We start from the raw sequence: 27906 nt of genomic DNA, 5'->3' as shown, positions 1-27906 counted from the left end.
TCTACAAACAATAAATGCTAGAGAGGGTGTGGAGAAAAGGGAACCCTCCTGCACTGTTGGTGGGAATGTAAGTTGATACAGCCACTATGGAGAACAATATGGAGGTTCCTTAAAAAACTAAAAATAGAATTACCATATGACCCAGCAATCCCACTACTGGGCATATACCCTGAGAAAACCATAATTCAAAAAGAACATGTACCACAACTTTCATTGCAGCACTATTTACAATTGCCAGGACATGGAAGCAACCTAAATGTCCATTGACAGATGAATGGATAAAGAAGATGTGGCACATATATACAATGGAATATTACTCAGCCATGAAAAGGAACTAAACTGAGTTATTTGTAGTGAGGTGGATGGACCTAGAGTCTGTCATACAGAGTGATGTAACTCAGAGAAAAACAAATACCGTATGCTAACACATATATATGGAATCTACAAAAAGGGTACTGATGAACCTAGTGGCAGAGCAGGAATAAAGACACAGACGTAGAGAATGGACTTGAGGACCCGGGGAGGGGGAAGGGCAAGCTGGGTCGAAGTGAGAGAGTGGCATGGACATATAGACACTACCACATGTAAAATGGATGGCTAGTGGGAAGCTGCTGCATAGCACAGGGAGGTCAGCTCAATGCTTTGTGACGACCTAGAGGGGTGGGATAGGGAGAATGGGAGGGAGGCTCAAGAGGGAGGGGATGTGGGGATATATGTATACTTATAGCTGATTCACTTTGTTGTACAACAGAAACTAACACAACATTGTAAAGCAATTATACTCCAATAAAGATATTTTTTTAAAAAAGGAAGGATAAACTCAAAAAAAAAGTCTGATGATATATTACTTAGGCTTCATGAAGCTCGGAGGGTATGCATTTAAAGAAAAGGAAAAACAAGTAAAGCAGGCTTAATTAGTAAAGGCAGGTTACAAGCAGAGTAGTTTTTAACAAGCTCTTCCATTATCTGCTGTTCTGTAAGACACACCTGAGGACTTCTGTTAAGGCACCAGCTTCTGTTAACCCTATGGGATATGGTTCCAAAGTCTGTACTTATGCTAAAATTATGGGATCATAGGACTGAAGATATTGTTCTTAGCTGAACCCAAAGAATTCTGACCAGGGTCATGCTGTTGAAACAGGCTGGGTAACAATGGAACATAAACATAGCCAACCCATGCTTAATTTTCTTCTCTGTCAAATCTGGGCAACCTATTTTGTAGGGTGTTTGTGAGAATCAAATGAAATAATAATAACAGGGATAATAGAAAATACTTACATAGTACTTATTACATGCCAGGCACTGTTTTAAGCACTTTTACATGTATGAACTTATAGCAGTAGTAAAAAATTAAAAATTATAAAAGCATTCTACAAAAGTAATGTGGTTAGTATTAGAAGCATAATTACTAATCAGTGTTATCTTGCACTTTTGCATAAGTAACTATATCCAGAAGCAAGTTCTTGCCATAACAAATATTGCAGTGACCACTGAGATACTAATGGTGACCAGGAAACAAAATGATCTAGCCAGCCAGATGTGGCAGCCTATCCTCACTCTAGGAAGCCTCATGGCCTTAACCACATGCTAGAATCTGCCTTTCCCAGCAGAAGGGCACAGACACTGATAATACCCAAGCTGCTTGCTGCCCAGCTGTCAGACCATACGTTGTCCAGGTTGTCCTTTTTGACTGTTTTCACCAGCTCTTACTCTCTGTCCTGTAGAAGCCATGTCATCTTTCCTTTCTTTATTCTTCATTGCATCTCCCAAGTACTGGTCATCTTTCTTGAGCTTTGGGGTCCAAACTGATCAGACACAGTGGCACAAAACAAAGAGAGAACTGGTTTCTTATTGACCCAACCAGGTCTGTTTTTTGAACTGTGTTACTCAGAACTGAAAAGGCAGTAACTTTCAAAAAAAGATGAAGATTTATGTCTCTTGCTGAAGAAAAAAATGAGCAGGGCAGTGTGCAGTGTACCTGTCGCCTCTGCCTCTTCCCACTGATTAAGGTCAACATTCATCCAAGTATTCCTGAGACAGTCCTGGTTTCCAGTTATTGTCTCAGAATAATTATTCATAGAGCTTCTCTCACTTTCTGAAGTGTACTGGTTTGGGCAATAAATCATATGTTTACTTTATTGACGAACCACCGTGGAGTGCTGCATCCTGATGTAGCGCGAGACATGCTAAGAGTAGGGGCTGGAAGACCAGGGCTCTAGACCCACCTACACCACTGGGCCATGGGCTTGGGCAACTCACTTACCCTCTCAGAACCTCAGTTTTCCTGTCTGCAAAATGGACATGGTTCCTGCTCTGTTCTCTTCGCAAACTTGCAATGAGGAATAGGTGGCATTTTGGTATGAAAGTACTTGATCAGCTTTGCACTACCACACAGATGAAAGTTCTTTTTATGATGACAATATAGATCAGATTATTTCATCCTATTATCTAATACCTCACTAGGAGTTTTCTCCTTCATGCAAATGAAGAGAATCTATTTTAGAATAGGGACTGTCATAGGTAACAACTGACTTGTTCTGCACATGAACTTGACATTATGCAGGTGTCACATTGTAAAATGCCACACCCTTTATGGATTTCCCCTCCCCCCTTTCCTCTCCCACCCTAATAAAGAGTCGCCATGTAATTCATCCCAAAGGACATGGTTGATCTTTCTGGATACTAATAAACAAAGAACTTGATGGTCCCAATCCTTTGTGAAAATTCACATTCTTGGTCATTTGTCCTGATGTTTCCTAAGACATTTATTCTTTTGTGGCAAAGAAAAATCTCAACACTGATTGCCAAAGGTTGGTGATCTGAATACACAGGATTTCCTGATAGAATTGTTTTCTGGTGCAGAATCCTATCTTCACCTTTTCACCCGTATGCGCTTCCCACAGAGATGGTGGACAAGGAGGTATGACTTCCTTCAGGGACATGACAGGCTTGTCTGGGCAGCTCCACTAGGACTTAGGACCCATGAGGTTCCACTACTGAGAAGGAGTCACCATTCATGGAATACATCCCCAGCTTTGCTTACCACAAGCAGGCAGGCACCCAGGGCATCAGCTTTATTTTATCTGTACTTTCTGAACAATTAGTGGCCCAGTGCCATTAGAGATGTCATTTGTCACACTATAAACTTTGCAAAAGGAAGCAAACATGGAGAGCAGAAAAATGAACAGTAAGTCAGAGATGCCCCTTCCTTAGATCTTTCAGGATGCGATTTAATGAAGTCAGTTCTCAGGATTTCATCTACAAGTAGAGAAATCCAGTGAATGAATTCAAAAGCTTTAAAGATATCCTCTCAAGTTGAAGTGTTTCTTCTCCTTCTTTAGATGTGAAAGAGAGATGAAGAGGAAAGAAAACGCATTCATTCATTCAATAAATATTTATTGAGCTTCCAGGTACGTTTTTGATGCTGGGAATACAGTAGTAATTAAATAGGCAAAGAACTGCCTCGTGCAGTTAACATTCTAGTCAAAGAGAAAGGGGAAAAGCAAAGAAACAAGTACAAAACAGAATGTCAGGTAACAGTAAGTGACTGGGGTGCAATTGTTAGACAGGGGTGCCAGGGAAGGACAGAGTGGGTAATAACTCCGTGCTTCCAGTGTTACCTTTGCCTTCAGCCAAAGGGCTTCATCTTCTTTCTGCAACGCCCTTAGGAAGAGCTCTCTGACTGAGTTCCAAACCAGGCCCTTGATATGCTAAAGGACTTTAAATAATCCTCTCTCAAAACAAGAGCTTGGTAAAGAACGCAATTATTGTCTTGCAGCAAAATCTTATTTTTGAATGTCAAAAGCTAAATATTACCCCAGTCTGTCTCTTTGTAGTCCCTCAACAATAAGTCGTGATATCCCCCCCAAGCAGATGAATGGCTCAGGTGAACTGAAAAAAAAGGTAAAATGCATAAGCACGTGAATAATTTGCATAAGCACCCTCATAATTTCTAAGCTCCTACTGAACCGCAGACACTATGCCAGCTCCTGACAGAACAATGTAAATAAGATACGGTGCTTTGCCTCAAAGACAAGTCTCATGGAGTCATCTGTAAGATGAAGAGCTGGGACCAGATCGGTGTTTCTGAACAGGATGCTTTTGCATTTGGGACAGGACAAATTTTTGGTGTGTAGAATCTACCATCCTGTACTGTGTAGGGCATTTAGCATTCCTATCCCTTGCATTCTTAGTTTGCTAGGGCTGCCATAACAAAATACCACAGACTGGATGGCTTAAACATCAGAAATTTATTTCTCACCATTCTGGAGTCTGCAAGTCCAAGACCAAGGTGTCAACAGGTTTGATTTCTCCTGAGGCCCCCTCCTTGGCTTGCAGATGGCATCTTCTTGCTATGTCCTCCCATGGCCTTTTCTTTGTACACTTGCATCCCTGGTATTTTTCCCTTCCCCCACCTTTATGACCTCATTTAAATTACCTCCGTAAAGCCCTGTTTCCAAATACAGTCACATCAGGGGGGTTAGGGTTTCAAAGCATGAAATTTGAGGGGACACAATTCAGTTCATAGCAATTGACCAACTAACTACTGGTAGCACCAACCAAAGATAGTCAAATATATTCTCACATATTCTCAAATGTCTTCTAGACTCCTAAGAGTGCCTGCCAATTTTGGCTTTCATTTTCTGATGACTGGGAGATGGTTCTCTGGGAAAAGTGCTTTCTTAACCAACTCCAGTAGAAATGCAATGCAGTACTTATATCATTAGGTAAAGCTGATAATATCAACTCTCTTTCAGAGTTTGCCAGCCCTAAATTCATATACTATTAAACACAGGCAGATAGACTTAAAGTGTTAATTATATAGTGCCTCCCTAGACTGAATACATTTTTTTTGACAAATGAATATCACAAAAGTCAATAGCATCTGTTTTGAGATCTAAAGCAAAAAGTATTTAATGAGGAGTGTAGAGGGAGGAAGAGTCTCAGGGGAATAAAACGTGAGTTCTAGATAGAAGGAGAAGACAAAGCATGACCCTCCGGCCAGCTGAAGTTAAGACATTAAACACGGTTACCAGGAAGTCTTTTGCATGTGATTTCCATATTAATACCAGCCCCATGTATCGAGTAGTTACAGTGCCAAGCATGGTAATATGAACGTTCCATATATGCTGTTATTTGATTTAATATTGTTAAAAGCCAATTAAAATATAAGGATATTTCTGCAGCTCTTCACTCTTCCTCAATGTCCCCCTTCCCCCTCCATACACACACCTCTTGATCCAATTTGGAGACAGAGATACCGTGAATGAGAATGATGGTGCACTGGCCTAGGAGAGTGGCAGTGGGAGACCTGAGAAGTGGACATATTTGAGACTTATTTAGGAGGTGGGATCAGCAGAATTTAGTGACTTTGGGTTGTTTACGGGCTAAGGGAAAATGAATAGTCCAAGATGGTGCCCGGGACAACTTTTTGCCAGGGGCTGGCATACACTGCAGAATAAAATACTGGAGAAGGAATGGGTTCAGGAATTCAAAAGAGATCTATAGGGCTGCCATTGGGCAGGAAAGATTTTGTTGAGGGCCTTCACTCCCTGTACTTCCTAGGGGCTTTGTAATTATCTTAAGCTCCTTGTGTCAGTTTCCTCAAAATGCGAAAAGCTGTAATACTCATTCCTACGTCATACAGGATGGTTGTGAGGATGAGGTGAGAGAACATACGTGACAGTGTCTGGGGCATGGAAGGCATTGATCAAATATTCTTCTTCTTCACCTTCTTTCTTCCTGCCAACTCTGGGTCTGTGATCCTACAGATACCCTCGAGTACATCAGCATCTGTAGGGATGGGCTGAGAGACAAAGGGTAAAATGCAGAGACTGGATGAGGTAACATCTGGTATATTGGAAGATCAATCTGAAATTAGAGTTCAGGTGAAGAGTGGTATCCAAAAAGAGCAAGTGGAAAAATGTCCCAAAGAAATTATGCTGCTTTCACAGTTCTGACTGGTAACCACTCTGCTTTCCAGAATTTGGTGTATTTAGAAATGAATGAAGTACCCTTAGCCACAGACCAGGTTTCATAATGTGTACTCACACCTCAGATTTCCAAACGGTGTCCTCCTCTTCTAGGTTCCTGCATAATTTGAGACCAGTTTTCCAGCTCTCTACGTTGTACAGCTCTGTGGCTCTAAGAACTAGCGTGCGCCTCCATAGCCAGGAATGAGGCCTGCTTCTTCTTGATCTTCTGTCTTCTGGAGGAAAATTGGTTTGCAGTAGGGTAGGGGCCAAGATGAGAACACTGCAGACAACTAACCTTAGAGAAAATCTGGCCAAAGAGGAGAGGTCAGACCCTTAATATTCTGGAGACTCTCTCTCTCTCTCTGTGTCTCTCTCTCTGCCTCTCCCTCTGTCTCTGTCTGTCTGTCTCTCTCTCCAGTATTTAATTCCAAATGGTTCATATTAGAAAGTATCCATGCTCATAATCCACTCAGGTTTATTTTTGTTAAATCTAATTGTTACAAATAGCACCTTATGTTTGCACAAATATTCTTTGAGATTACACAGGGATGGGTTAATCTGCAGCATAATTTATATTCTGTGGCAGGCTCACCAAACAGCTGCCTCTGGAGCCACCTGCTGACACAGTTTAGGATCCCGAGCATTTAATGTGACTAAGGAAAGAGTCATCCAGGCTAATATGAGAAAGGCACAATCTACACCCTGCTCTCTTGATCCCCTTGACTTACTGTAACACCAGAAGCAAATCCATACAGACATTTCTTTCCCCTCGCAAACCACACACCCAACCCTCCCACCCACCTTCAAAAAAGATGTTGCAATTTCCTTGGTATCTATTTCAATAAGGCAGTCCTCTGTAGTGGGAGTCTATGGTTCTTGGGCTTCTGATATCTTTGGCACTGGGTGCCAGCTCCTACTCCTTCCCTAAGCTGAGTCTCTCCTCCTTTAAACTCCACCTCAGAGGTGCTGAGTCACAGGTACTTGGAGCAGTGATTGTTTCAGTAGAAAACCTCTGCACATATTCCCAGGCCAAATAATGCCAGGAGAAGTGGGAAGGGGAATGACAAAGAAAAGGAGCCAAAGATCTGCTGAAAGCACCAGAAAGCCCACCACTAAAAGTAATGAGGATAATCCTCAGGATGGAGAAGATGGTACCCAAGTTACTTTGGCTTAGAGTAGTTCAATTTCTTAGTAAAGAGTCACAAATCTTCTATGTGAGGCAAAGAATTTAATGATTAGGACATCACACTGCTACTCACCACATGGCTGTGTACCGTCTGCCAATCAGTGATTCCATCATTTAAAGCACCTTCTCTTTTAAAATGCAAATATCCCTGCAAAGGTTAAAACCTGACAGTGGACAATTTAGTGTGAGCTGTTCTGATCATACAATCAGATCAGCACTGTATTACTCAACAAAATACCATATACTCAGTGGTTATGGTTCTGGAGGTTGAAAGTCTGAGATCAGGGTGCCAGCGTGGTCCAGTTCTGGTGAGAGCTTTCTTCTTGGCCTTCTGACTGTGTCCTCACATGGTGTGGAGAGAGAGGCAGTGGGGTGGGGGGAGAGAGAGATATCAATCTTTGGTGTCTTATAAGGGCATTAATCCCATGAAGGTCCCATTCTCATGACCTCATCTCAACCTAGTTACTTCCTGAAGGCCCCATGGCCAAATACCGTCACATTGGGGGTTATGGCTTCAACATACGAATGAAGTGGGGGGCACAATTCACTCCATAGCAAGTACCAAGTTTATCTCTCAGGCACAGGAAAAGAGGAGAGAGGATTTTTTTCCCCTGGTGGTGGTGGCGGTGGTGATGGTGATAGTGGTGGAGAATCAGCAGTGGTGGGACACTTTTCACCATCTTAGGCAAGCAGGAGGATGCAGGGAAAGAGGGTGGGATTTGTAGGCAGGAAGGTTCCTGTTGTATAACAAAGAATTTGGCTGGTCTTTGTCCCCAGGTCCTGGGAGGGAGCCTCTAAATACTTGGAATTTCCCAAGTGATAGGCGTGTCCCCTTGGACCACACCTGAGTTTATGCTAATGAGGAAACTCCTGGTAGGACCCTAGAGAGCTTATGCAAATGAGATGGTTCAGGGTGGGGTTTGGCACACTGAGGAAGACCAACTATGTGATTAGAGGGTTAGGGCTTTTAACCACATGATATCAGTACAACCTCAGAGAGGGGAAGGGGGCTGAAGATTGAGTTTAACCACATGAGCACTAATTTAATCCGTCATGCCTACATAATGAGAAGCCAATAAAACATCTGGACACTGAAGCTCAGAGAAGCTTCCTTGGTTAACAATACTCTGTGTATTTTTGCACACTGATGTGTCAGGAGGGTGATGTGTCCTGACTCCACGGGGAAAGAACACAGAAGCTCCATGTCTGGGGCCTTCCCAGAACCTCACCTTATGCATCTCTGCTTTTGGCAGGTTCTGTTTGTGTCCTTTTGCTATAATAAAACTGTAATAGCAAGTATAGCTCTTTCCTGAGTTCTGTAAGTCATTCTAGTGAATTATTGAAGCTGAGGGGATAGTGGGAACCCTAAACTTAGTCAGAAGTGCTGGTGACCCCCTAATTTGGGACTCGTGTCTGAAATAAAGGCAGTTTTGTGGATGACTAAGCCCTTTACGTGTGAAGTTTGGCCTGACTTGTAATTATATTCTGTGTATTACAAGTGTCAGTGTTGCAACTCACCAAGCAAAAAATGGCCAATTACACTTGTAATTTTGCTGAAGGTCTCAATGGGGCAGTTGTTTCACTGGAAATGAGCCTGGGTTCAACTTAAAGGTGCCATTGATCACACCTGGCCATAAACATCAAACTCCCCTAAGAGAGCCTCCTTCCCCAGTCTGCCTCTCAGGTTAGTCATTTTCCCTTTCCCTTTCCTCTCCAACTCTGTACCACACCCAATGGGAGAGAAAAAATTTGATGAGAAGAAAAAAGGGAAGATACGGGCAAAGCCCTAACCCCTCTCCCCTACCCCACGCCTCCACTACTTTCACCCTCCACTGCTAGGTTACCATGTGTTGGCGACTGTGGTGTTAGTGGATTCCGTATCAAACAACAAGAGATCACAAATGTTCACAAGGATGTGAAAAAAAGGGGACCTTTTTACTTTGTTGATGAGAATGAAAACTCGTGGAAAACAGTATGGAGGTTCCTCAAGAAATTAAAAATAGAACTACCATTTGATCCAGCAGCTCCACTTCTGGGTATATATCCAAAGTCAATGAAATCACTATCTTGAAGACATATCAGTACTTCCATGTTCATGGCAGACAGTTTTAACTGTTATTCTCATTGGTTCTGGTGCCTGGGAACAGCCACGGTTGAAGAAAGGCAGAAGCTCACTTGACTAGTCCCCTATATCAGCCAGCCAGGGGTCAGAGCAATCTATTCAAACTCCTGTTCAAGTTGACCCTCTCAGAAAATCAACAGCAGGTAACACTAAATATTTGTTGAATAAATGAGTGAAAGAACAGAGGAAATAAGAGAAATGAGAGGAGAAATAAAAGAACTGGATAAGTTTTTCAAGCTTCAAAATAGGATATGCCCTCAATGCCTTCCAGATCTTGTATCCTAAGGAGTTAATTTAACCATTCAATATTCCCTGCCTCCTACTGTGCTGTGTGCTTGGATTATAAGAATGAGACAGGATTCCTGTGCTCAGAGAGCTCACCTGTTCACCTGGGTAAAGACATCTACACAGCCTGCTGCATCATAAGACAATATGGTAAGCAAATTCATTCATTTATTCATTCTTGAATCCATTTCAAGATGTTTACTGGATGCCATCCTCAAGAAGCTTGTAGCTATAGAAGAAAAGCCATTCTTTTCTGCTCCCCACATTCCTGCAGCCCCATAATATAAGAACTTCCTTTTTTTTTTGGAAATAGCAGAAAGTATCTTCTGCTCTTTATACCCCTGCCTCAATCCTTACCCCTTACTCATCTATGGGGTCAGGAAAAGCAACTTATTTCAGAGGTGAGATAGGGCAGAAAAGACTGAACATGTGTGTGTTGTTCAACCCACCATGGGCTAAGATTTTCCTGTTCATTTTTCACTTGCTCTCTGCTTCTTGTGCATATGATCAGTAACATTTCTGGGCAGGGTTTTTCTGCCTTGCAGCTGGGAGAGTAAGCCCATCTAATGCACGGGAAGACATAGAAAACCTTGGACCCAAGGCCAAAGTCTTGGGTCCAAGAAAGTACATGATAAAGAGGTCTTGGGAATCCCCAAATTTTACTGGCAGGAAACAGGCTATGAAAACTACTCAGCCACAAACATGGGCTACTGTTCAAGGGAACCAGAATATGACACCCCAAAATATGCCTCTTTGACATAAAAGTTGTTTTAAGCTGAAGGCAGTTAAGAAAGAGCAAAGGTAAAAAAAAAAAGCTCTCTCTACCCTCCTCCTTTTCTGCTGAAAGGCAGGATATAAATTCTCCTTCACTGGAGATGACTCTAGACTCTTATCAGTACCAGAGGAATCTACAAACAAACCTTACTCCATTAGGTTCCTCCCATATATTTACTTTTTCACAGTTCGCTGCCCTTCGAAGCCTAAACTGCTTTCCTTTGTCTTATCATTTCTCTACTGATTTATTGTGCTTTGTTGAAGATGCTATGTAAGCCAGAGATCTACGCCATCTCTTTGAGTTACTCTTTCCTTGAGTCTCTCCCGTGTATATATGAAATGTACATATTAATAAACTTCTATTTATTTTTATTTTGTTAATCTGTTTGCTTTTTTGTTTTGTTTCATTTTTGTTTTTGTTACAGACGGCCCAGCTGAGAACTTAGAAGGGGAGAAGAAAAATGTGTTTTTCCCCTCTCCTACACTGGCAACAAGATAATATCTAAATTTTAGGACCTTTCTGTTCAGTCTTATTTCTGGCCACCATGCTCTTCCTACTGAATGCCAAACTGTTTGTGGTTCTCAGAACACAGCTTGTTCTTTCACACCCCTGTGCCTTACTCTCCCCCACAATGTCACTGCTCCTGGCATCCCTACCCTCATCACTCTCCCCAACTCCCATCTGTCTGTGCAGAAAACGTCCACTCCTCATTTCAGCTCAAGTTTCATCTCCCAAGTTCAGCCTCCTCTGACTCTATGCCTTTCAGTCCCAGCTGACATATTACTTTCAGAAATCTTGAGGCTTTTGTTATGTCAACATATATTTCGCTCACACTATTAGACAAAAGCAACACCCACAAATCATGAAATAACCTGCTTCCACCTTGGCCTCTTTGATGGTTGCTGTGGGCAAGGCCCTACAGACTCTTTGAGAGAAGCTCTTCAATACAAACCCTTAAGATCCTTAAAAGGTCTTTTGCAATTTGCTGACCCTTATTTAGACTATATTTTTTTCCCTAGGAGCACCTGATATTTGAACATTTCCCAGAAGCTATTTCTTAATTTTAACCTGTTCTCCATCTGGAGAGGCTGAGATGAGAAAAGAAATTTTTTTCAAATGCAGCAGGTTCTAACTCCTATATATTCAAGGGCTGGTACTTTTAACTTATCTCTCTTCTCTCACATTTTATCACAGGCAGCAAGAAGAGGCCATGTGGCACTTTTAATATTTTATCTTGAAATCTCTTTAGCTAGAACAAGGGTCAGCAAAATACTACTGATGGGTAGGCTGTCCATTTCTTTGTAACTAAAGTATTATTGGAACACACTGGTGCCTATTTGCCAATTTTGTAGACTCGTGCCTTCGTGAGGAGTTGAGTAGCTCCTCAGACATGAAATAATTACTATCTGGCCCTTTACAAAATGAGTTTGCTGACTCCTGACCAAGATTGTTTAGCCCACTAGGTATATTTCTTATTTTCGATGTTGGCACAGATGACAGTGTTGCCAAATTTCTTCCACTACATAACAAGGACCTCTTTCCTCCATCTTCCACTTCTCCTCATTTCCCTTTAAACCCTCACTGACAATCTCCTCAAGATCCTTAGTCTTCCACTAACACTGCTCAAGGACCTTCCCTTTTCTGCTTGCCACCTGTTTCCATAGGCAATATCACATGTTTTGGGTTTTTGTTAAAAGTAGTACCACTCTTCAATGTACTAAATGTATTCTGATTGTCCGTAGCTGCATAACAATTCATTCCAAAACCTAGGAGCTTTGAGTAAAAATAATCATTTTATGACTTCCTCTCATAGTTCTGGAGGAAGACTGGACTCTGCTGGTTGTTCTCACTTGGGGTCTCATGTGGTTGCAGTATGATGTTGGTTGGAGCTGAAGTCATTTAAAGTCTTTCTCACTCAAGCCAGAATAGCTTCACGTGGCTTCTCCAAGTGACCTGGGCTTCCTTGCAGCATGGTGGCTGGGTTCTAAGAGCAGGCATCGCAAGAGAATAAGAATAAGTCACATTTCGTCACTTCCCTCAGACTCCACAGTTTGAGACAGTTGTACAGGATTACTCAGTTCAAGGAGAGGAGACACAGAAGCCATCACTGGATATAAGGAGTGTCAACATCACCTTGCAAAAATAACATGTAGTTTGGGATACACTGTGGTGACCATCTTGGGAAAATACAGTGCTACACACCCTGCTACTCATCTACAAGAAATGTCATATTTCTCTACTTTTCCAAATCGTGGTTTGCCTTGGTGCACCCCACTGACAAGGGTTGGTGGAAAGTTCAAATTCACTCCTGTTCTTGTCTTCCTTTGGAGTTAAACTAGAGCTCTGAGTCTTTGTACAAACCAGAAATTTTGAGTAAAGTCTTTTTCTGTCCAGTGGTTGGTGTTGACAGATTGCCATGGCCAGAGTATTCAATTAGAAGGCAAGCAGCACTGTTCATTCAGCACCTAACTCGGACTGTGGTGCTGGCCACAGCCACCTTACATGTATCACTCAGCCATCCTCCCATTGGGAATTCTGTCTCCAAGCTAGCCAAAGGTCTCTGCCACTCAGTGGAACTTCTATAAACTTTGTCCATGTGTCCCCAACCTTAAATCCATCTCTGTAGCTTCCTTACTAGTAGCTTTCATCCTTAGTTAGTTTCCATTGCAGAGAACAGAATCTCCTTGATTTGACATAAGGAGAAGATTTGCTATAACCATTAAATGGCTTTTGGAATCCTTGGGAGGGCTGAAGAAACAGATTGGGGGCTGAGTTTTCAGGAATGCCTCTCAAAACTGCTGCTTCGGGACTTCCTTGGCGGTCCAGTAGTTAAGACTCCCCCTTCCAATGCAGGGGGTGCAGGTTCGATCCCCGGTCGGGGAGCTAAGATCCCACATGCCTTGCTGCCAAAAAAACAAAACATAAAACAGAAGCAATATTGTAACAAATTCAAAAAAGATTTGAAAAATGGTCCATATCAAACAAAAACAAAAACCCTGCTGCTTCAGCTACTGCCATTACTTCAGATAAGTCTGGTAAATGTAATTTTAGCTTTCTGACTATATTAGTTTGCTTGGGCTGCCATAAAAAAAAAAACCATAGGGGCTTCCCTGGTGGCGCAGTGGTTGAGAGTCCGCCTGCCGATGCAGGGCACATGGGTTCGTGCCCCGGTCCGGGAAGATCCCACATGCCGCGGAGCGGCTGGGCCCGTGAGCCATGGCTGCTGAGTCGGCCAGTCCGGAGCCTGTGCTCCGCAACGGGAGAGGCCACAACAGTGAGAGGCCCGCGTACCGCAAAAAAAAAAAAAAAAAAAAGGAAAACTGAAGGACTGTTTTGGTGTGGAGGTGGGAGAGTCAAGTGTTTTGTTGATAGTGTAAGGCAGGGGTCCCCAACCCCTGGGCGGCAGATGGGTACCGGTCAGTGGCCTTTTAGGAACTGGGCGGCACAGCAGGAGGTGAGAGGCAGGCGGACGAGCAAGCTTCCTCGGCTGCTCCCCATCGCTGCCATTATCGCCTGAACCATCCCTCCCCCCAACCCCGTGGACAAATTGTCTTCCACGAAACCAGTCCCTGGTGCCCAAAGGGTTGGGGACCACTGGTGTAAGGATCCCATGAAGGTGGGAAGTAAAGTGTCTGGTAGTAGAGGGCTCATTTTCAGTGCCAAGCACCAAGGCTCTGTTGTGATAGGAAGGAAGGAAGAGATGGTTGCCGTGCGTACTTAGTAGACTTGCATGTTTGATGTGCGGGAGATGACGGCTTCTGTTTTCTCTGTAATGAAAGAGGAGAGTTTAACTGCTTCTCTAAGTGTTATTCATAATGTTGCCTCCTAAACTAATTGTTTTATATGTGGATGGATGCCTTAGCTCTCTCACTGTTTCACAGGTAGCTAAATATACCTCCTAGTTCACAGCAGTGGGAACACACAGAAGGCGCTTAAAATACTCGCTTCATTTTAATTCTAATGATGGCAAAGAAAAGTATAAGCTCCAGTTGGGCCCCTATGATAAGGCGCCTGATAAGCGTGAGGGATGAGAATCAGAGTTGGCAAAAGACAAAGGCCACAAGGAAGAGAAATCCACCAGGACGCTCCTTCTTGTCCGGTAACCTAAGGGTTAAGACCAACGAGAACGAGCCATCACTGTTTCCTAGAGAGGCCCCAGCAAGCCCGCTGGGGGAGATGGGGGTACTTCCTGTTTCTGTCTTCCGGGTTTGAGAGGTTAGGAACGTGGGTTGGTGGGGTCAGAAGCAGAGGGGTCGCTTAATTCCGGGACGGCTGGGCTTGCTGGGGGTGCGGGGCGCCTTGTGTGTAACCCCCAGCACAGTGAGTTCCTTCTCGGGTGGAAGGGAGCCGAGGGCTGCGGGCCAGAGGAGATGCGAAGATGCGCCGCCCAGAAGAGGAATGTCAGTCCCGGAGAGGGATGCGGTTGCTGTGAGGGGCGAAGGCCCAGCCAGCATCTCTTGCTGCACGGGCAACTGCGCCAGCCTCGCCTGCGGGGTCCCTTGAAGGACCGTGTCGACTGGAGATGATCTGCTCCCCTGGAGCTCACCCCGTAGTGCACCCCCGCCTGTGCTCCCTGCCAGCGCTTCTTAAAGCTAAGCTTCAGGCAGTGCATTTTCTTTGGAAGTCTTTTTAATCCAAAGCACTGCCCCATCGTAATCACCTCTTTGCTCTAGGAGAGTGAAAACAGCCTTTCTCTGTGGAGTGACATTTTTTAAAAATTATTTTAATTTTTTTGGCTGTGTTGAGTTTTCATTGCTGAGCACGGGCTTTCTCTAGTTGCGGCCAGTGGGGGCTACTCTTAATTGCAGCGTGCGGGCTTCTCATTGCGTTGGCTTCTCTTGTTGCAGAGCACGGGCTCTGGGCGTGTGGGCTTCAAGAGTTGCAGCACGTGGGCTCAGTAGTTGTGGATCGCAGGTTCAGTAGTTGTGGCTCGCAGGCTCAGTTGCTCCGCGGCATGTGGGATCTTCACGGACCAGGTCCTGAACCCATGTTCCCTGCATTGGCAGGTGGATTCTTAACCACTGAGCCACCAGGGAAGTCCCTGGAATGACATATTTAGGACAGCCTCTTAATACCATTTATGGCCTTGAGTTTGCTACCCTTTCGCTGAGAAGAACCTGAGGGCTCTTCTGTTACCAAAATTAATAATTTCTTAGCAGGGAAAATGGTAGCATGTGTATCTGTTACCCAGACTCTTGCTTCTTTTGTAAAGACTTTGATAGAAATACGTAACTCAGATGGCAAGACATATTACTCCATTTGAACAACTTTCCTTTTTTTTTTTTTGCATTCAGGTATATGTTTTTTTCCCCCACTTAAACACTGGGCATATTTGTAATTTAGACAAGTTTCTTTTAGACTGAGGGTGCTTAGAGAATGCCAGCTTCCTTTGGCATAAGGTCTAGGGATGTGAGTTGGCTTTCTAAAAACACAGTCAATATAGGAATTCCCTGGTGGTCCAGTGGTTAGGGCTTGGCGATTTCACTGCTGGGGCCAGGTGTGGAGAGTGGTGGTGGAAGTCAATATATTCCAAAATAAAGGTCCTGATCATTTGCAGGTTGGGGTTATGCCCAGCTCTGCTTTCTGCTCTAGTTGTTTACTGTATCAGATAAGAATGTTGAAGTCAGTGTCCAAACAGGTTTGGGACTGAATCCTGCTCTACTACTTTCTGGTTGTGTGTCCTTGGGAAAGTTTCGTAATGTCTATTTTGTTCACTTACAGCATGCTGGTATCTGTTTATACACTTCAGAGGGCTGTTGTAAGAATTAAATGAGACACGTGTAAGGTATTTAGTTCACTGCATGCCACATAATAGGCAGTAATAGGGTGAAAATGATAAGTACACCATCTTTTGTTTTCCATATGTGTGCCTTCTTTTAAGCTCCCATTTTTCCTGAATTGTGCTATTCTTTATATCCTGAAATGCCAAGTCCATGTATAACTGCCTTCCAGTGAAAGGTCACATTTCCAGTCCCATAAAGGAGCTCAGGGATTGTAGTTGGGTCCAGAAGATAAAGTTTAGGCTGAAAAGGTTATTGTGATTATGATAGAGAGGAAGAGCCAAGGAAGAGTTTCCTCGTTGGCCTCCCTTTTATGTTTAGAGATTATTGGCTATAGTTATTCTAGCCCTACCTTGTCTTAATTTCTTGTTACTAGTTAAGTAAATCCTAACTTTCTTTTGAAATTGACTTCAAAGGTTTCATCCTTCTGTCAAGGACCCACTTATTCTTTGTAAACTAAACAGGGTGCTTTCTCTTTAGCTGCTTCTTATACCTGCATATTGATTCCTTAATGTCTTATTGTTGGTGCCTTTTCCAAAAAACTACTTCATTTTTTCAATTAAAAGTGTTTCTAAATTCCAAGTGGACAGTGAGTATTAGTATTCATTCTGTTTTTGAAGCTTGATCCTCAGACTTTAATGTGAAGGTTTAATTTTTAAATTATTTCCCTAGGAAAGGTAAATCAGGTAAACTCGTAATTCTAAATACTTGCATCTGAGATAAGATTTTCTAAAAGAATTTCTAAGGCCCATGTTTCTTCTTTTTAGTATGGTCCACAGAACATTCTATGCTTACAGTTGTTATGTTGCAGTAGTTGGAGAGGAAGGAAGAAGGAGAAATGTTAACAAATGCCTTCAAGCATAACCTGTTTCCTTCCACAGGATTTCTGATCCCTAACCTGACTGTGAGTGACCATTGTGATGGAACAAGAGCAAAAACTGTTGGTCTCAGATTCTAATGGCTTCACAGAGAGGGAGAGTTTGAAAAGCACTTTTACAGGTGAGGGATCAAGAAGATCTGAATCCTTTGGAAATTCGTTATCCAATGCACTGTAGAATGTGTAGAAAGATCAGGGCATTAGAATGAGACAGACTTTAATTTGATTCCCTACTCTGTCACTTCCAAGCTATGAAAACTCCTACAGCCTCAGTTTTCTCATCCTTAAGAAAAGTGAATAATAATATCTGTCTCACATATTTTTTAGGATTAATGATACACTATATGTAAAGTTACTGTTCTTGCTAAGTAGTGGGTATCATTGTTATTTCTATGTTTGCTTAGGTTTAAAAAGAAATTTTTTTAATTAATTTATTTTTGGCTGCGTTGGGTCTTCGTTGTTGCGCACGGGCTTCCTCTAGTTGCGGCTAGTGGGGGCTACTTTTCATTGCATTGCATGGGCTTCTCATTGTGGTGGCTTCTCTTGTTGCAGAGCACGGGCCCTAGTCGTGCAGGCTTAAGTAGTTGTGGTGCACGGGCTTAGTTGCTCCATGGCATGTGGAATCTTCCCAGACCAGGGCTCGAACCTGTGTCCCCTGCATTGGCAGGCGGATTCTTAACCACTACACCACCAGGGAAGCCCCTGTTAACATGCTCAGATTTTAACTAAGGTTTTATCTAGTTTTCACCTCAGAGAGTGTTCTATTCATCTTCTCCCTTACTTTTTTCTATTAAGTCTTTATTTTTAGCTTGATATCCCTTGTGGCAATCGGTGAGAACTATTCAGATACCTCATTAGTGTTGTTGTAAGTACAAAACGTTCGTCTACTTGGTGAACACATAGAGTAAAAGAATTAAAACTAGCTATAAAAACTTTTTTTCATATAAAATAGTTTACGAGGTTTGAGTTTGTTATTCCCTCTCTTTCACCATGATTCAGAATTTCTTTCCCGTGGCAGAGACTAGCGAATGTGTTTAGACTATTTGTTTATTCTTGCAGGAGATGAAAGTAAGAATAATTTGGAAACTGTTCAACACAGTAACTCTAAGGCAGATAAAGAGAGAGCCTCAAAATGGTCTAAAAGTGATGGCCCACAAAATTGTAAGCATGAGGACACAAAAAAAATGCCATTGACATGGTCCCAGGGACGTGAAACTGAGTGTGATGATTCCTGTGAGAATGATGGCAACTTGGAGAATCAGGGAAATTCTACAGGAAAAGAGGAAAAACCCAATCACTGGGAATGGGACCCAGGACAACATACCAGGGCTGCCATCCAGCAGACTTCATCCTTTGGGGACAAACCTTACAAATGTTCTGAATGTTGGAAAAGCTTCAATAATAGTTCTCATCTTCGAACTCACCAGAGGACCCACTCAGGAGAAAAACCTTATAAATGTTCTGAGTGTGGGAAATGCTTCAGTAACAGCTCTCACCTGATTCAGCATCTGAGAACACACACAGGCGAGAAGCCCTATCAGTGTGGTGAATGTGGGAAAAGCTTCAGCAACACCTCCCATCTTATTATCCATGAAAGAACTCACACGGGAGAGAAACCCTATAAATGTCCTGAGTGTGGGAAGAGTTTCAGTAGCAGCTCTCACCTTATTCAGCATCACAGATCACATACAGGTGAAAAACCATATGAATGTCCGGTTTGTGGGAAATGCTTCAGCCACAGTTATGTCCTAGTAGAACATCAGAGGACCCACACTGGAGAAAAACCTTATAAGTGCCCCGACTGTGGGAAGAGTTTTAGTCAGAGTTCTAGTCTGATTCGCCACCAGCGGACACACACAGGTGAGAAGCCCTACAAATGTCCTGAGTGTGGAAAAAGCTTTGGTTGCAATTCTACTCTAATAAAGCATCAGAGAATACATACAGGAGAAAAACCCTATCAGTGTACAGAATGTGGGAAGAATTTCAGTCGAAGTTCAAACCTTATTACACACCGGAAGATGCACACAGGTGAGAAATCCTATGAAACGTCTGAATATGAAGAAAGTTTGAGTCAGAACTGCAGTGTGATAGACGAATGCCGAATCCAGCCAGGAGAGAAACCATATAAATGTTGTGAATGTGGAAAGAGTTTTGGCCTTAGCTCCCACCTCATAAGACATCAGAGAACACATACAGGAGAAAAACCTTACAGATGTTCTGAGTGTTGGAAAACTTTTAGTCAGAGTTCCACCCTGGTGATTCACCAAAGGACGCACACAGGAGAGAAACCTTATAAATGTCCTGACTGTGGTGAGTGCTTCAGTCAAAGCTTTAACCTTATCAGGCATCGGAGGACCCATGTAGGAGAAAAACCTTACAAATGTACTGACTGTGAGAAATGCTTCAGCAGAAGTGCCTACCTCATTCAGCATCAGAAAATTCATATAGAAAAGTCTTCTGCATCTCCTGAAGTTGAAGATTTTCCTCATGAATGGACTTGGAAAAACTGTTCTGGGGAAATGGCTCTTATCTCTTCATTTTCAGTCCCAAATTCATCTCCCTCCTGAGTCCCAAAGTCTGTTTTGTTTCCTTTCTTTTCTTATCGGAGCATTACAATTAAGGTGTTCTCTGATCACAGGGTTATAAAATTTCTTTGGTTTGTTTGCCAAAACATTTGGGAAAAGTCAACCTCCCACCTTAGAGGTTGGGAAGACCCAGATCATCGGGTTATCGGATCTGCCCAGTGAGAGATACTGCCAATGATGGAGAGAAAGAAGAATATTTTTTATTTAAGGTAAGATAGGAATAGCTTCAAAGAAAAACATGGAGAGAAATCTTGGGAGTCTGAAGATGAGATTGTCATTGAATTTCCTTATTTCCTGTTGCCTGATTGGGTAGCAACAAATCATTTCTGTCCTTGGGGATTTACCCAGAGAAAGGTTCATTTTGAACAAATAATGTGATTTCCTGGCTATTTTGTTGGGTCTTAAGGAAGAAAAGACTAATTTTTTTTTTCTAATGTGTTTTTATTTGCTGAAAATTAACTTTTACAGTATCTGGAACTGCACTGCCTGGTACAATAGCCACTAGCCACGTATGGATATTTAAGTTTAAATTAAAATGAAATGAAATTTAAAATTGACTTCCGTAGTCACAGAAACCACTTGCTGAGTGCTCAGTAGCCACACATGACTGGTGGCTGCTGTATTAAATATCACAAATAGTTCTTTCAAGATCATTCTTGACAGATCTAGTTCCTATAAGACTGTAAGAAACATGCTCTGGGGTTTCCGCTCTCCAAGAGGAATTTCAATATAGAATAGAAATGGTATAGAGTTGTTTTTATTTTTTTAACTTTGGCCACGCTGTGTGGCTTGTGGGATCTTAATTCCCTGACCAGGGATTGAACCTGCGTCCTCGGCAGTGAAAGTGTGGAATCCTAACCACTGGACTTCCAGGGAATTCCCTGGGATAGAGTTTTGAAGGTACTCAGGCCAAAAATTGGCTATTCTGATGATTGTATGTTTTATATTCAGCCATCTCAGTCATCTAGTGACGTGATCCCATTGTCTGGGCCAAAGCCAGATTAGGACGTAGGATTCTTGAATTCTATTTTAAGGTTTCCTGTCAAATGGTCCTTTCCCCTCAGTTTTACTATTCTATAAGTCCTCATCAGATCAGAAACTGGGTTCTTTTTCTAATAATTAACTCACTGAGTCTGAGCCAGTGTCCAGGGACAGTTTGCCATTGGAGCCCCAAATTCCTTAGTTCCAGCCTTGACAATTTTCTTTTGCCCTTTGGCTTATGTGGTGTGTGGATCTGGTAACTGAGACATAATCCTCCCTGCTCGTCTGTCCAATGGGAATGGTGCTTTGTAAAGTATTAAGATATTCCCTATGCCCCCACCTCCAGTTCTTCCTGCAGTGCAAAAGGTAGATGTACAGGAAGGTCAGGACTTGCCTAGGATTTCATCTTTTTTTTTGGAGTCAAAAATATATTTTATGAAGAATAGGTAGAGATGAATATTAGGAATGTGGAGCCAGAGGGGCCAATTACAGCTGCTGCAAAGGGCTATAGATACTGGTGGGTAGCTGAATTGCGTGGGGATTATTTCTTTCGTGATTGTGGTGCTCCTGATACTGGTGAGGCAATTGTGTCTTTCTATATTGTGATAGGATTTAAAAATGAAGCAAAAGCTAACAATTAAAAGTATTCAAGAAGTCTTTGGGGGTGATTTTCTGCTTTCCGAAAGGGGGAGAATATTATTGGGCATCATTGGCTTTAATGTGACCCTTACCTAAGCATACTTTTACCTATGTGTGTTACGTAGTATTACCCAAATTGTCTTAAACTCTAATATCTGAGGATAAGTGTTCATAGTATTTTTTACCACAGCCAACTGAGTTTGATTAATGTTTGATAAGAGTTTGATTAACGATCAGTTGCAAGGCAGTAGCTGATGAGGTGGTGCGCAATCATCGATCCCAGTATGTATGGCAAGTAACCACTCTGAACCCGTTTCCTCATCTGTAAAGCAGAGATAATGCCTAGCTTGTGGGGTTTCGGTAAGGGTTAAATAAATGTTTGTAAAGCAGCTAGCCCAGTGCTTAAAATATAATGGGTCTAAATGTAATTGTTTATTATTAATGGAAACAAATTGAAAAATATCCTCCACACATTTCAGAAGCAGCAATACAGCCCCAAGCTTTCCTACTTGGGGATTCTTTGTGACAAACCTCAGGAACTCTGAGGAATAAGGTAGTATAAAAACACAAGACTGTATTGTGTTTTAAGTTTGCAGACTGTTGAAAACACTTTTATTTGATTCAGCTAATTGAATTTTCTTGTTGTTCATGAAACAAAGGATTTTAAGTTTAAGTCAGGAAAGAACAAAACAGCAAGTTCAATTTCAGTTAATTTGCATCTGAAAGAGATTAACAGTTGGTACAATTTATGTCTTATCACCATCCCTACACTATGTTTTATGACTGCCCACAATTATATAAAACCCACTCCACAAACCTCAAATACCTGTAGGAGCATAGACATTCACATTTTAGATGGGTTAAGATGGGCTTTATTAGTAAAACAATTTGTCAAGAATCATTGTCTCTTTGGATTAAAAATTAGGAAAGCAGAAGAGAGATTTGTCACTTACCATGGAGACTTTAACATAGTCAAATTTAATCCTATTTGATGCCTTTGCCTCACTTTCATTAATCAGCAAATACGTTCTTTGTTTAGCTCCCAAAGAAGTAAATATTCTGTATTCTCTATTTTTCTTGCCAGCACAAAGGATTCAACACCTGATTAAATAAAGCATTCTTTTTTACAAGTGATGTGTTTCATAGTTTCTTTTTAATTAAAAAGAAGACTCTTTCCTATATTCATTTTTTCGTACTCAGAGTGAGGGTTTGTATATTTTTTCCCTATAGTGGAGTGGGGAAATTCATGTTAATGCATATATTCACAAATATAGCAGGGAACTCACTCCCCAGCTGCTTTATAGCCTACAAGGAGGTATGCAAACGTATGTCTCTATTAAGTACCTGAGATAAAAGTTTGCTTCCATCATTCTAAGCCATTGAAGTTTGATCTACCAAATGGTCTTCTCCTTGGTGCTGTAGAAGTTTCCTTATTGATGGTGAGAGGTAGTAGAGTATGGTATGTGACAATTGCTCCTTATACATTAGTCCCACATATTCACCTTTGCCCATATCTCAGTTTCTGGTAATCATTGTAGTGATAAAACTCATTGCTTTTTATTCTGTATTTGAGTTTGTGTAATTCCTTTCAAGCAGCATAATCATTCATTCAACGAAAATTTACCTGATGCTAATATGTGTCTAGCAGAGGTCAAATGACAGTAGGAGGGACAGATGTAAGGATAGGTTAATAGTAGGAAAATGTGCAGCTTTTCAGATGACTCCTTTCTCCTTGCCAACTCCTAAATTATATTTATTATGCTGAACCCTCCATCTTCAGGTTTAATAATTTGATAATCTGAGGAACTAGAGGTAACTGTAGATTAAAGTGGGTTAGGTCTTCTCTGAAAATGCAAGCTTGGTGAAGTTTGACACAATACTTTGCACATAGTGGTGCTCAATAGTTACTGAGTGGGTGTCATGTGCTTATATGTTTTATGGTAATGTCCAAGAGTATGTCCTTCCAGGATGGGTGTTTCTACTAGACTGTCAACTCCTTGAGTCAGAGAATGGACTTCATTTTTTGTAATCCCAGAGCCTGACAAAAAGCCTGGCATGTGAAGTGTTTGTTGGTTTTGGTTGAAGGGTATTCACCAATGGATGAAGTCTACTGGATTAGGCTGTATAGTCTCAGTGTCCCCCTGGGCCCTATAACACCATTGCTTGCCCAGTTCACAGAGGCTGGGGCTGACTTGGAAATGAAAGTGACTGTCCTAGGAAGCTGGGCCTATCCTCACACTAACACTAGAGGACCCTAAAATGTCCCAATTGTTCAGAATCCTATGGAAGTAAGACCCTGGGCATTTGATTCAGACTGTCTAGGAGGGGTTTAAAACTTGTTTCAAATTCATGTTTCAGTCACTTACTAGCTTTGTACTGTGTACTCACCTTGTAAGATTTGGTAAGCAGTGAATGAGGTGAGATACCTGACATAGAATAGGTGCTAAGGAAATGTTTTTCTTCCCTGTTCACCCTCATTTGCTCATAATTTTGCCAAGTGTAGGCTCTAGGCGTGGAAATGTTCAATCGTTTTTCGGATTGATTGTTTCTATGTTTCTAAATTAAAGATATTAAGAACATTTAGTTCATGGCTTTGTTGTGAGGGTCAGTGAGATAATATATATAATATGCTTAGCATTGCTGATACCTAGTAATCACTCAATATTAGCTATTGTTACCATCATAAAGTGGCTCGAGACCACAATGGGTCTTTGGATTATCTTTGAAGTTAACCTCAGAGACAATCAAGTCAAGGCTAAGGATGGTCCAAATGCTTGCTTGTAAAGATAAAAGATGGAAACAGAATCTTGGTAATCATGACATAGTGGACACATAGTCACTTACAAGCAGAGGTAGCTTATGGGTGCTAAGATAGCTAGCTTGCTGATCTAGCGTTGCTTAATTGGTAAAATCAGTAGATATTCTAGGATCTGACACAGTGAGGGATGAAGTGGAAGCTTTGGTTGAAAAGGGATCATGATTAATTTTGACCCATGCTGAGTCATATGGATAAATGGTCAGATTAAAGAAAATATTGACTAGACTGACAAACACAGGTGAGAAAAATTTCCCCTTAAAAATAGCTTACTTTCTGATCATTAAATTGTACTTCTTTGTATATTTTACCATTAGCAAGTATTAATGTAGGAAATACATAAAAGTATGAAGACCAAAATACAAATGACCCATAATCATTTTCTCCAGAGATCATTCACCATGGAAGTTCTGGAATCTCCCAGTAACCTCTTTTCTGAGCATGTACCTGAATAAATATTTTTACAAAATGGATAATATGGACTATGTATATAGTATTGTCTTGATTTTTTCCTAATCATATAATTTTCCAACTAATTGTTTTAAATTAGTTATGAGGTTTTTAATGGCTTGATAATATTACACTGAAAGATGTACCATAACAATTTAAGTGTTCTGACGTATGTTTATATCGTTTCCTGTAATTTGCTATTAAAAATAACACTTTTTTGAATAGGTTTTTTTTGGCTGTTTTTGTTTTGGTATTGTGGTTGTGATTGTTTGGTTTTGCTTTTTTGCTTTTTGTTGATGTACAAATCTTACTGTCCATCTCCTTTCTTAGAGTGAATTCCTAGAAGTAAGATTATTGAGTCAAAGGGCATAAAAGTTTTTAAAGGTATATTACTTCATTGCTTTTCAGAAATATGTATCAATTAAAATTGCCCCAATGAAATAATTTTGTTAAACATCTTATGGAGGTAATGGGGGAGATAAACATGTAATTCAAGACAAATACATCCAATTGATGAAAACCTTTTTTTAAGGCAGCTTCTTTGGATATGGATAATCTTTTTCCTTTTTTTTTTTTTTTTTTTTCCTCATCCCTCTTACCCTGTCTTGGGTTAGGATCAGCTGAGACTCACTTTGGGTTGAAACACTTTAAGAACTGCTTGGTGATATGAAACTGGAAATCAATTACAAGAAGAAAACTGGAAAAGTAAAAACACCTCACAAACACATGGAGACTAGAAACATGCTACTAAACAATCAGTGGGTCAACAAAGAAATCAAAGAGACAGATGAAAATGGAAACACAACTTTCTGAAATCTATGGGACACAGCAAAGGCAGTTCTAAGGGAGAAGTTCATAAAGATACAGGTCTACCTCAAGAAACAAGAAAAATATCAATCTAAATTAACATTAAAGGAACTAGAAGAAGAGTAAGCAAAGCCTAAAGTTAGTAGAAGGAAGGAAATAATAAAGATCAGAGTGGAAATAGATGAAATAGAGACTAATAAAACAATAGAAAAGATCAGTGAAACTAAGAGTCGGTTCTTTGAAAAGAAACAAACTTGACATGTCTTTAGCGAGGCTCATCAAGAAAAAGAGAGAGCCTAAATAAATAAAATCAGAAATGAATGAGGAGAAATTACAACCAATACCACAGAAATACAAAGGATCATAACAGAATTCCTTGAACAATTATATGCCAACAAATTAGACAACAAAGAAGAAATGGATAAATCTCTGGAAATATATAATCTTCCAAGACTGACTCATGAGGAAATAGAAAATCTTAATAGACCAATTATTAGTAATGAAATTGAATCAGTAATATAAAAACTTCCAACAAGCAAAAGTCCAGGTCCAGATGGCTTCAAAGGTGAATTCTACCAAACATTTAAAGAAGAGCTATTACCTATCCTTCTCAAATTATTACAGAAAATTGAAGAGGAAGGAATATTTCCAAACTCATAGTACAAGGCCAGCATTACCCTGATACCAAAACCAAAGACATAACAAAAAAAGAAAATTACAGAGTAATATCCCTGATGAACATAGATGCAAAAATCCTCAACAAAGGGACTTCCCTGGTGGTGCAGTGGTTAAGAATCCACCTTCCAATGCAAGGGTTTGATCACTGGTCAGGGAACTAGATCCCACATGCATGCCACAACTAAGAGTTTGCAAGCCACAACTAAGGAGCCCACCGGTCTCAATTAAGGAGCACATGTGCCACAATGAATGAGCCAGTGAGCCTCAACTAAGGATACCACCTGCTGCAACTAAGAAATAATTTTTAAAAATCCTCTACAAAATATTAGCAAACCAAATTCAACAATACTTTAAAAAGATCATACACCACGATCAAGTGGGATTCATTACAGTGATGCAAAAGTGGTTTAACATCCACAAGTCAGTCAACATGATACATCACATTAAGAAAACAAAGGATAAAAATCATGTGATCACCTCAATAGATGCAGAAAAAGCATTTGAAAAAATTTAACATCCATTTATGATAAAAACAAAGTGGATATGGAGGGAACATACCTCAACATAATAAAGGCCATATGTGACAGACCCACAGCTAACATCATACTCAACAGTGAAAAGCTGAAAGCTTTAAGAGCAGGAATGAGACAAGAATGCCCATGCTCATCACTTTTTATTAAACATAATGTTACAAGTCCTAGCCACAGCAATTAGTCAAAAAAAAAAAAAAAAAAGGCATCCAGATTGGAAAGGAAAAAGTAAAACTGTCACTATTTGCAGAAGACATAATACTATATACAGAAAACCCCAAAGACCCCACCAAAAAAAACTATTAGAACTAGTAAATGAATTCTGTAAAGTTGCAGGATACAGTATTAATATACTGAAATCTATTGCATTTCTATGCACTAATAACAGACTATCAGAAAGAGAAATTAAGAAAATCCCATTTATAATTGCATCAAAAAGAATAAAATACCTAGGAATAAATTTAACCAAGGAGGTGAAAGACCTCTGCTCTCAAAATTATAATGAGGAAAGAAAGGTAACACAAATAAATGGAAAGATATACCATGCTCATGTATTGGAAGAATCAATATCAATAAAATGTCCATACTACCCAAAGCAATCTACAAATTCAATGCAATCCCTATCAAAATACCAATGGCATTTTTCACAGTAGTAGAACAAATAATCCTAAAATTTCTGTGGAACAACAAAAGACCCCAAATAGCCAAGCAATCTTGAGAAAGAAGAGCAAAGTTGGAGGTATCATGCTCCCAGACCTGAAACTATACCACAAATTTATAGTAATCAAAACAGGATGGTATTGGCACTAGAACAGGCACATAGATCAATGAAGCAGAATAGAGAGCCCAGAAATTAACCCACACTCATATGGTCAATTAATCTATGACAAAGGAAGCAAGAATATACAATGGGGAAAAGACAGTCTCTTTGATAAATAGTGTTAGGAAAACAAGACAGCTACATGCAAAAGAATGAAATTGGACCTCTTTGTTACACCATACACAAAAAAAAAAAAGAAGAAAAAAGAAAACAAATGGATTAAAGACTTAAAGGTACAAACTGAACCCATGAAACTCCATGAAGAAAACATAGTAATCTCTTTGACCTTGGTCTTAGCAATATATTTTTTTAAAATATGCCTCCTTAGGCAAGGGCAACAAAGTAAAAATTTAAAAATGGGACTACAGCAAACTAAAAAGCTTTAGCACAGAAAAGGAAACCACCAACAAAACAAAAAGGCAAACTCCTGAATGGGAGAAGATATTTGCAAATGATATATTTGATAAGGGGTTGATATCCAAAGTATACAAAGAACTCATACATCTCAACATCAAAAAAACAACAGCCCAATTTAAAAAAATGGGCACAGGACCTGAATAGACATTTTTTCTGAAGAAGACATACAGATAGCCAGCAGGCA

The 27906-nt window shown here is 40.8% G+C and overlaps 1 protein-coding gene across 4 annotated transcripts; it reads left to right on the top strand.

Annotated features, from left to right (window-relative positions):
- The first annotated feature begins 14503 nt into the window (after positions 1-14503).
- ZNF572 (zinc finger protein 572) lies at positions 14504-27537 on the top strand. 4 transcript variants are annotated; one of them, XM_067711300.1, is made up of 3 exons: positions 14522-14558; positions 17005-17122; positions 18060-25054. In XM_067711300.1, exons 2-3 carry the CDS (start codon positions 17044-17046, stop codon positions 19565-19567), a joined length of 1587 nt encoding a protein of 528 aa, XP_067567401.1. In that variant the 5' UTR covers positions 14522-14558; positions 17005-17043; the 3' UTR covers positions 19568-25054. The 4 variants fall into 4 exon arrangements, 3 of the variants coding, with proteins under 3 accessions (XP_067567402.1, XP_067567401.1, XP_067567400.1); XM_067711299.1 differs by lacking the exon at positions 14522-14558 and adding an exon at positions 14563-14663; XR_010936164.1 differs by lacking the exon at positions 14522-14558 and adding an exon at positions 25085-27537 and having other exon boundaries at positions 14565-17122; positions 18060-19794.
- The last annotated feature ends 369 nt before the right edge of the window (positions 27538-27906 follow it).

The sequence above is a fragment of the Pseudorca crassidens genome, chromosome 17 (assembly GCF_039906515.1).
Source record: "Pseudorca crassidens isolate mPseCra1 chromosome 17, mPseCra1.hap1, whole genome shotgun sequence".
NCBI classification, from domain to species: domain Eukaryota; kingdom Metazoa; phylum Chordata; class Mammalia; order Artiodactyla; family Delphinidae; genus Pseudorca; species Pseudorca crassidens.
This window is presented reverse-complemented; position numbering and strand designations above follow the sequence as displayed.